General features: G+C 32.2%; 1 protein-coding gene across 1 annotated transcript; it reads left to right on the forward strand.

The window, feature by feature from the left end:
- The first annotated feature begins 4,379 nt into the window (after positions 1-4,379).
- On the forward strand, positions 4,380-10,205 carry LOC111390262. The gene is made up of 5 exons (XM_023015280.1): positions 4,380-4,921; positions 5,019-5,074; positions 8,577-9,449; positions 9,635-9,701; positions 9,809-10,205. Exons 1-5 carry the CDS (start codon positions 4,456-4,458, stop codon positions 9,895-9,897), a joined length of 1,551 nt encoding a protein of 516 aa, XP_022871048.1. The 5' UTR covers positions 4,380-4,455; the 3' UTR covers positions 9,898-10,205.
- Positions 10,206-10,774: the final 569 nt, after the last annotated feature.

The following is a 10,774-nucleotide window of genomic DNA, read 5'->3' on the forward strand; positions in this document are numbered from 1 at the left end:
ATTGGCTTCAGACATTCAGGTAATTACCTGGAATGTCATAGTGATTAGAAAAAAAAAAGTGTCAAAAGATTAAAAGAAAAAAAATTAGATTTTGAAGTCTTAGGTTTCGGTTCTGGATTTGTGAGTAACTTGTTAGTGAATTGAATAAAACTAAATGACCAGGGTTAAAAACAGGGCCAAATCCATGGGTGCCACTTAGTTCACTTATATTGGAGGGGAGGCTGTTGGGTGGCGGCCTAGATTTGGCCCCGACTTTAAGCCTAGCCAAACGACCCGATTCTAGTGAATTGGATGCAAGTTGTCTAATGCTCTCAGTGATTAGATTTTGTCGTCAAGTTTGTACAATTAGCTCACCTTGCAGGTATACTTATATTGGGACACGTCGTACACGTGTTTCTTTTCATATAAAGGTCCGTTTGATTGTAAAGATATAATTGAATTGTTTAGAAACGAATTTCAAGAAATTGAATTGCCTAGAATTATTTTCCTGGGAATTGTAAATTATTGTGTTTGATTAGTATAATTTTCCACGTGGAAAATGTTGAAATGAAAGTGTTTTTTAATGTTCGTTTGGCTTTGTTTTATATGAAAATTGTCAATTAAAGGAAAATATTTTTTTGCAATAATTCTCAGAATTGGTTTCTATTACCAACAAAAAAAAAAGACGAAAAAAAATAATAATCGCTAAAACAAGGAAAATTCCAAGTTCCAAGAAATTCAAGAAATGCAATTCCATGGAAAATATAAGGTATCAAACACCAAAAGTTGAAATTTTCAATTCCAATTCCATCTTTTTTTTCCATTTCCATGCTATCAAACACTCTCTAACATACTTTATTAGTATTTATTATTATTATTTAAGAATAGTATATTCGAATTCTATAAGCTTGTTTATTAGAAATTTATCCATAGTCGTTAAATTGATATGTTCTTGAAAAAGCACAACTATTCAAATATCAATATTATGTTAGAAAATTATGTGCACCTGAAGAGCATAATTAAATATGATCTAACGTATATTATGGTTTTACTCTAGAAGGATAAATTCGTGTATAATTTTCAATATTTCAGAAGAATATTGATATATTTCTTTTGAAATAGTAATAGTAAAATATAACGTACTCTAGAAGTAATACATATCTACCTCATTGTGTTCTTGAAGAAGCACAACTTTGCAAATATTTACATTCTGCTAAAAAAAATGCTCTCAAAGAGTTTGTGTTTTTAAATAATACTTTGTTATTGTTTCTGATGTAACAAATCATTATTAATATTTCAAAATAATATTAATTGCTCCAGAAGAGCGTGATATTAAGATTTCGATATTCCAGAAACATATCAATCTATTTCTTCGTAAAATCACGAATTAAATTACTTAATTTCTCTACTACCAGTTCATGCATACGTATTTATATATTGATATGCCAGTTAAATTTTACTTGCTCTCGAAGAATATTGTTAAATACGATCTAACTTTAAATTATATTTTTACTCCTGAAGAGTAAATCCTCATATAATTTATTATAATAATATTTGACTACCCCCTGAAAAGCATGAATTGTAATTTGAAAATTATAGCAATATTTAATTGCAGTTGAAAAATATAAATTATAATTTTCAATACTCCAGAAGAATGTTGATGTATTGTTATTAAAGAAATGATTGTAAAATACAATGTGCTCTTGAAATTGCACGTGCTTCGAAGAATATATAATTTTGAATTCATATTCTGAATGAAAATATATAACTAATGTCACGAGAACATTGGTTAGTTTGACTACTCGAATGATATATGGTTATATAAGTTTTAATCATATTCTTCGAATTAAATCATTGAATTATATATTATATTGACACAGAAGTTGAATTGACTTTATTATTTGGCATGATCAGTTGGATCATCACTGAATTAATAATGATGAGAAATTAAATATTCAATGAAAAATCAGAATATTCTTCAACTCAATCTTAAATGATGTTGGTTCTCTTTCATGAAATTTTTTCAGTAACCATCGCTAGCTAAAATAAGGATTAAATTTCCTATATTTCTAAAAATTAATTAGGTGATAAATGAGATCATATCATTCTCCATGTTGATCATCTAAATATTATTTGTATCCAATAGTTTTGATACATATACTATATGATTACATGGTGGTCGTAACATGAAGTTTGTGAAATTATTGTTTAAATTTTAAATTATAAGCATAATTTTTCAGATTATATAATCATGATCGTATCTTGTTAATGCTTATCGGTATAAATCTCAACATTTTAATAAATATTAGTTGTGATGTCGATATATGGATTAACATTGTTGTTTGTTAAGTACCTCCAATTAATTTAATTGAGAACAAAGTATTTTTCATTTTTTTAAGGAATTTTATTAAACATCATGTCAATATCATAGTTTTTCTTGTTATAATTGGCTTACAATCAGAGTCTAATTTTTTCATCTAATTATTTTTATGTTGTAGTATATGTAAAATTGATCCATCATAATGTATTGAGATGGAAAATAAAGAATGATGAGAATAAATGTGTAATTTGAATTCTTATCCTAAATGGGTAATATTTTGTAACGCTAAAAAAATGATTGTCAATTTGATTAGACAGTTCTCTTAGCATTGGGAAGGGAATTAAGAATCTGAAAATAATGTATAAATGCATCATTATCGAAATTATCGGAAAAGATCACTTGAACCAGAAGTTTTAAAGAAATTTATTTAAATGCATTTACTGACCAAAGAAATCAACAATATCTCACGCACCAAATGTGTGTGTGTGTGTGTGTGTGTGTGTGTGTGTGTGGAGAAATAATGAGTTATTAAATAGTATTTTTTTTTTTAGAATATGTGGTTAAAAAGTAAAAAAAACTTTATTAATTTGTATGTAGAGTATTTTATTGTGTGAATGTTTAGTGGAGATAACGATATTGTAACAAACAGTTTAAATTTTTAAAAGATGACAAACATGGCCTTATTGAATATTCGTAATAGATAATGATTGCATTTAATCATTACATATGTCAATACTCTTCTTTTAAACTATTCAAACAATTTGTTTGAGCCCCATTTTACCAAAAACGGATTTTTTTTTAGTTAATTCAGTTTGAACCATTCATTTTTCAATAAAATAATTATACACATAAATCAAATTTTCTTCTTATTTTCTAAATACACATTCTCTCAAAAAATACTATTCTAAAATTCCTTTTTCCCCCTAAATGGGGCCCAAACAAGGTCTTAAGTTGATTGATCAATTGACATATAAAAAATTATTTTAAATAAACATATGAAGAAAATTCAGTATATGTATTTTGAGAAAAACGAAATGAAAAGTCAGAAAGATAGCTTATTAGAAGAGTGTAGAAAAATTGGCACTTTAAATTTAAAGATGCTTTCTACACAAAATGCTTTTTATAAATAAAGAATTTCTCGGATATACTTAAACTAAAGGAAATTGGAACAAGTGGTCCTCCACCTATGGTCTATGTGAGATTTCGATTTTTAATGTCGTTTTTTCTTGTCACGGACGTCCTAACTTGTGGTTTATGTGCACAAATGGTCGTTTTTAACGTTTCTGCCAATTATGACTATTAAGAAGTCAACTTTATCAAATTCAAAGTAGTATTTTGATATAATAATAATAATAATTATTATTATAATAATTGACTTTTAACTGTGAAATTGACATAAACCATTAAGAATACGATCATGCTACATGTACAAACTTTTCTTACAAACTCCCTTACTCAATACTCAGAATGGGATGGGGACCACATGCTATTTTTTAAACTCACGTGGGGTCTGCTAATTTTGTGAGAGTGAGTACACCATTTTATCAACAATATTTTGTACAAATATCTTTATCATTCAAAATATGACATATTTGGGCTAGTTACCGTTTTCCCCAAATTTCCTTTAACTACAAAGCCCTTGTATGATTTCCTTTATTTCAAAACTTACTTTTTTTCCTCTTAAAACTCATTTTTAAACAAATATTCTCACAATAAAATATTTTGTAAGTCCATTTAATATATATTCTTTATTTTTTAACCACATATTCTTAAAAAAATTACTAATATAAAACTCATTTCGATGAAATAAAGGTCCATAAAAAAGTGGCAATAAAATCCAAATTTCAAAGTGCACAAAAAAGGTGCACTTGTCATTTACTAATTCACTGCTATTTTTGTAAATTGAAATTATTGAGACGTGTTCAGCAATCCAGTATTTTCAGCCCAAATAGATTGACACCTTAGGCCCATCAATGGCCCATTCATTTTTCTTCGAATATTTGGCGGGAATTTAGCACGTGCCAATTTTCATTTCTCAAACCTTTCCCAAATATCCATTTCCCGCCCGGGCAACCCCATTCTTACCTTTTCTCTCTTACACACCCTACGCACTTGTAAATCTTCGTTTGGTTCAACAATTTCAGATCTACGTGGTGATGGGGACTCAGCGGACGAATTCAGAACTCAGCCTCCAACTCAGTTGGAGTCAACTCACCACCACCACTGATTCGCAGAAGGCCTGGCACATTTTTGCTGTTTTACTCGCGCATGGGCTCCCGGCCCGGCCGGATGAGCTTACATCTAAATGCGTTCTCTTTGATTCAAGTTCGGTTGAAATTCATTTCCTCTGCTCCATTCCTAACTCTCCTATCAGTTTAACTCCCAATCACTTTGTCACGTTATCGCGGATTGGATTTGCTGCTATTGTGCAATTTGTCTCAAATGCTAATGTAATTTGTACAAATTGGAATTTGATTTCGGAGTTCGTGCCGCGATGGATCGGGATACCAGATATTAGGCCGAATGATACAGTGAGGGCTTATTACAGGAGGAGGAAAAGGCTGAGATCGGATGTTGAGGATTTTTCGGTGGTAAAAAGGAGATGTTTTTTGGAAATTTCAGGTATTTTTCCTTTTAAGTTTCCATTTTATTTTGAGTTGGTGGTTTGAATTTCAGTTTCATTAGGGTTTTATTTTAATATTTATATTTTTCGTTGCAGTTGAGAAGAGTCAGAAGCTGACAGTTACTAATGAGATTGAGAATCCTTCAAGTGAGGTAATTTTGAAGTCTTGAACTTTTATGTGTTAAATTAGCCTCAGTTTGATGCATTTGGATTATCGGGCACTTCATATACATGGATATCGTCTTGGCAGTACTCAACTTAATTTCTTATTAGCAAGAATATAAGGAGTTAGAGACAGCATTGTCTACCAGTCGTATCAATTAATCTGTTATTGGTTACTTTCTCAAAGTTGAAATAGGAAGATAAAGTTAGGTCTCGGTAGCACAAGTCCTTGCAGTGGACAAAGAGAGATTGTGGGAGGTCCTCTTCCTTTACATGATATTATGCCCCTGTTTGTTTCCCTTTTTTTTTTTTCCCATTAAAATGAAAAATATGGCCGTTATCTATCACATCAAGCCACGAAATTTGAATTTTTATCTCTTGTGTGGGCTCATAACGGTTATATTTTTCATTCTCATTTTTATATTAATGTGTACAAAACGGGCTCTATATACACACATGGGCATAACTGTGTGTTGAACTACTTGCATTTTTCCTTCATGAGGCTATTCAAATGAAAAATAAGTTCATAATGTATCATAAACAATCTTCAAAATTCAAAACGGAACATTCTAAGAGGTGTTTGGGAGCTATTTTTATGTAAAAATGTATTTTGAAATAGTAAATTGATGTGAAATGTGTGGTTGAAAAATAAGGAAATTTTTTTGATTTACGTATAATATTATTTTAATAAAAAATGTGTGGTTGAAAAGAAGAGAGAAAAATGCATTTTAGAAAAAAATGGGTACCAAACTGGCCATAAAATGTGCAAACAAACAAATGAAAAATCTATAAAGAAACTATTATTTTAGTTGGTGGGAGCCGTGGACTATTCTTAAAATAAATCTAAAGCCTGATTGGGATTGATTTTTTGACTGTTAGAAGAAAAGTGAGGTCCACTCATGAGAGAAGAAGTCAAATATGACGGCTGGAATAGTGAAATAATAGTAAAAAAATAAATTTTTTAGGGGAAAAAATCACTCCCAAACAGGCTGACTCCCAAACAGGCTGCTATAAGAAACACAACTTTTTAGAGGGTGTTTGGGAGTGATTGTCCAACCCCAAAAAATAATTTTTTGACCATTATTTCACTATTTCAGCCGTAAAGTTTGATTTCTTCTCTTATAGGTGGCCCTCACGTTTCTCCTAAAGGTCAAAAAATCAATTCTTAAAATCACTCCCAAACGGGACCTTGATGTTTTAGTTGACGGCAAGCTATGTTATAATGGGTCAATCAGAACTTTTATATTTGTGGGCCACAAGCCTTAAGGCGGTGCTATGAGGCGTGTCTCCCACAACTGAGGTTTACCCATTCAAAATTTGCCTTACAATCAGCGCTCTGAGTTGTTGATTTTTTTTTTTTTTTTTTTTGGCAAACCTTACTATGAGGCGACCTTAAGGCTGGTTTCAATTGTGCTTTTATATCATGACTACTTAATCTAAAAGTTTAAGATGTAGATAAAGCCACATGTATAATATAAAATATTGTGTTCAACAATTCCCCTCACTTGTAGATAGGTTTAATTGTTTTTCCATCAAAATCTATAGTGTATAATTCATTTAAATTGCTAACAGCAATACTAGAACCACTTTGACTATCATGTTGGTTTACTACTCTTAATAGTTTAAGATGTTAGATAGGACCACATGGATATCATTTAAAATTATCTTCAACACTATGTTTAGAGACTTTGAATTGTAGTAAAGTAGGATTGTTCAGTGAACATTTCGACTTGCCCGAGAGGGAATCTCTCAATACTTGAAAAAGATGTAAAACGTTCATCAAGAGCTTATAAAAGCTTTGCAACAATTTCCTTATTACGTTATGCAAGAAAATAGAAGAAACTAGATAATGCGTGGAGGGTTAAATGGTATACAAATTCTTCATACAAGTTTTCACTTTGAATGAGAAGTTGAATCCTGAGAAAGGTAATTGGACCTAGAAAAAATAGCTACCAATTGGAGTTGGTTTTTGGGATTTTATTCTATTTTGTAACATATGAAAATTTGTGTTATAAAGTGATATGCACAAACCAATTCAAGTGTACAAATTTTTCATACAAATTTTCACTTTGAATGAGAAGTTGAATCCTGAGAAAGGTAATTGGACCTCGAGAAAAATAGCTACCAATTTGAGTTGGTTTTTGGGATTTTATTCTATTTTATAACATGTGAAAAATTGTGTTATAAAGTGATATGCACAAACCAAATCAAATGCCTACATGAGCACCTCGCTATTTTGTTTTGTCTCAGCTTGCTTTAGCCTTCGATGGACTGCATGAGTTGGCAGCTTCTAATAAACCTGTATGCCAATGAAGTTTTATTTTTCCTAACTCATCATTCATTATAATTGGATATCATATACGTTATATAATCTTCAAATTCAAATTTTAAGTGCGTATCCTGCTCATTTTTGGGGTTAGGATTAAACAAATAATTTGTACTACCAAGAGCAATAAATCACACAATATTAAGAAAATGAAAGTAGGTATAACACACGATATAACTGTTGGGGATCCTAGGAGTTCAATCAACCAAAACATCAAACAATAGAAGAAATTCTAAGGCAAAACAATGAAAAAGGGATGGAAAAATGCAACCTGTCTTTGGCCGAAATTTCTGCAGTTTTCCTTCCTCGTTTCAGCAGCTTCTTCTTCTATTTATGGGTGTTTTTCAGGTTCAGGAACAGCCCTCCATGACTTGCAAAATACCTTCCAAGAGAGAGGGGAAAAAATCCGGCAAAGAACCACCACCTTAAGCTAAAACCGAGAGCTCACTTTCTGCTGGAAAAAAAAAACCGAGAGCCCCTTCTTTGAAATGGTAGAGAGAGTTTACATAAGAAGGGGAAGGAAGTAAAGACCATGCCTCTGCCAAAAACGTGGGAAGATCTTATTGTGTCAACATCAATACCATCAAGTCACAACATCTCTCCCAAGATTAAATCTCGGCCGTCGATCTTCATCCAATGGTCCACAAAAAACTAAATAAATGGTGTTAGGTGAACCATATTCTCACAATAACCCGCCTCATTCTCAATCTAAGAGCTATTGCACCAGGTGCTGCTGTCGAAATTGCACTATATTAAAAAATAGGATTACTCTACTATGATACACAATGGAGATGCACCCTAATATTCTTTATATATTTGAAAATATTAAGGCGACCTAATACATGTGCGAATTTTTCAAAGTATCCTTATAACAGTCAAATGATTTCAAACCGTGACCGTCGGGAAAGCTCCACACATCCAACAATGTGCTCTCCCCTCCTTGAGTTTGTTTAATGTACAAGTGATTTTTATATGGGTATCTCTGCCTTCAACGTTCTTTTCTTTGTATCTAAACTTCTTTCGTGCCATATTATATTTTATGTGGCTTGTTTATCATTTATTCTTTATGACATACAATCTTTTCATTTTCATTGGCCTCTCATCCTGTATTATTAAACTAAATCTAAACCTGATTTTCAACGATTTCAACCCAACTGCTTTTGCAGGCTTGCTTTTTGGATGGCAAATTGGGCAAAAGCACGAAGACACCATCCAATATTTTATCAGGCATGGCATGTGATTGCCAAAATCTGGAGAAAATCAAGTCTAAAACTTCCTTTATAGTCGATCCTAATATTGGACAAGGGAATTATGAAATTGACAATATTGAACGTGTACATAAAGAGATAGCAGATAACCGACACAGGAAAGAGCTCGAATGTGTTCATAACTGTAGGTGTCAACCTGATTATCTTTTTTGTGAAAGATTTACACATTTTCTCAAACCAATGGTAGCAGAGAGAACATTGAATCCCACGCCTCGTACAGAGCCCTCATTTCTACCTGCTATTCTTGAAAATCTAGAAGTGAGCAAAGATGGCAAGGTAGATGTTATAAATCCTGCTGGTAATATAAATCTTATTGCAACATCTTGTATAGAAGTAAATCAGAAGATGGCAGTGTTACAACCACAGACTGAGGCCATTGACCATGGTTGTAAGTCAGAATCAGTAAACAAAAAAATTATGAGAAAAATAGCAGAACCATTAAGTGATTCTGGTAGCTACAAAAAAGATAATGAGAATCTGCAGACTGACATAACCAATGCAGATAAATCACCAAAATGTGATATTGGAGAGATCATTACCACCAGGCTCAATAATGTAAAACCAAACCGGCACAAATTGAGAATGGAAATGCCTATACAGAGTCTGAAGCAGTTGGCAAAATCCTCCAAACTGAAATCTGTTCAAAAGGATGCAACAAATTGTGGAGCACAATCCATCTGCAAGAACGTGAAAAATAATAGGAATCTTGATCCCCCTGTGGAGCTTCAGCATTTTAAAAAAGATAAAAAGCAAAGCTCCATTAAACAGAAGGTAAGCTATAACTATGGCCACAATATGAATACTATAGAAAAGTTTGAAATGATGACAGGAAATTGGGAAGTCTGTCTAGATCTCTACATCTCAGCATTTCTACTCGACAGTAATGGTGAAAGTCTCTATAATATTGAAAATCATACCTTAAAAATTAAAGCTGCTGATATATGCATGTTTTGTAGAACCAAATGGAGGAAAAAACATTTCCAGACTTTGAGTCGTTTATTGTTGAAGAAGAAGAGGGTTCAGGTGCGATACCTTTGACGACCTTTGAGTTCTCATCCACATTTTTCTGAAAGTGGGGTCTTTTCACCCGAATTCATTGAACATATCCTCTCTCACAACTGTTTTTGCAGGAGGTTATGGCACAGTTTACAGGGCAAGAAGAAAGACTGATGGTGTGGTATTTGCTATCAAATGTAGGATACTAACTACTTTTCTGTAACCTGTTTTACTGGATTTTAGATTTCACATTATATAAGTTGCATTATTAGGTGTAAAATAAAAAATAAAATAAAAATAAATTGATGATCAGATACTAAATATTACAATTCTCGTGAAGTAAAATATAAGCCCACACTTCATAGTTAGAATTTTTTACTTTCATAGGATTATATCGGGCAGAGAGTAGAAAAGAAAACTGTTGACAGAAGTGATCATTTTCTTGATTCTTGTCCATGAAACTTAACAATACAGTAGAGAGATGCATGCATGGATATACAACATCTTTCGATGGTTCTGGAAGCTAGATTAAGACATTTGGAACATGTCATTTGGAGATAATATTGTTGACTGTTCTCAATAGTCATTATTAAGCCAACTAGTGGAGTGCGTTCGCCAAATAAAAGCTCAACCCCTACAGTTGTCCTGCTTGCTGAAATACGTGTTACCCGTGCTATTCAAACTCAAGTATGGGTGTTGGATACAGATACGGATACAATTTATAGGAGTCAGATCCTTTTTCTTCTAAAACTTAGAATATGAGGATATTTCTTAAAAAATCCAAAATTTGGACACAAGTATGTGTGTACGTCTTACAAACATAAATTTTTTTAGAGTATCATAAACCAAGAAGCTACTAGATCACTCCTTGCATTTTGGTGTGATGAAGGGATTGTAAAATTCGAGCCTTTTTTTTTTTTCATGCTTTTCTCGGAGGAGGTCTAGAGAAAGTTGCAATCACAAGGATTTCCCCAATCTTGCCTTCCCACAAGGAAAAGAGTGAAATTTTTTTTCCTTTCCATAGGACTAGGAGATTGAATCCAGCCTAAGAAGAATTACATACTAATACTTTGGACACTTGGTTTCATGCCTTAAAAATC

Source organism: Olea europaea, unplaced genomic scaffold (genome assembly GCF_002742605.1).
Source record: "Olea europaea var. sylvestris unplaced genomic scaffold, O_europaea_v1 scaffold664, whole genome shotgun sequence".
NCBI classification, from domain to species: domain Eukaryota; kingdom Viridiplantae; phylum Streptophyta; class Magnoliopsida; order Lamiales; family Oleaceae; genus Olea; species Olea europaea.

Excerpts from the sequence above, each read along its gene's own strand:
- LOC111390262 (XM_023015280.1), top strand. The coding sequence starts at position 4,456 with ATGGGGACTCAGCGGACGAATTCAGAACTCAGCCTCCAACTCAGTTGG. Across the intron at positions 4,922-5,018 it reads ATGTTTTTTGGAAATTTCAG|TTGAGAAGAGTCAGAAGCTG; the intron begins GTATTTTTCCTT and ends TTTTCGTTGCAG. Across the intron at positions 5,075-8,576 it reads TTGAGAATCCTTCAAGTGAG|GCTTGCTTTTTGGATGGCAA; the intron begins GTAATTTTGAAG and ends CTGCTTTTGCAG.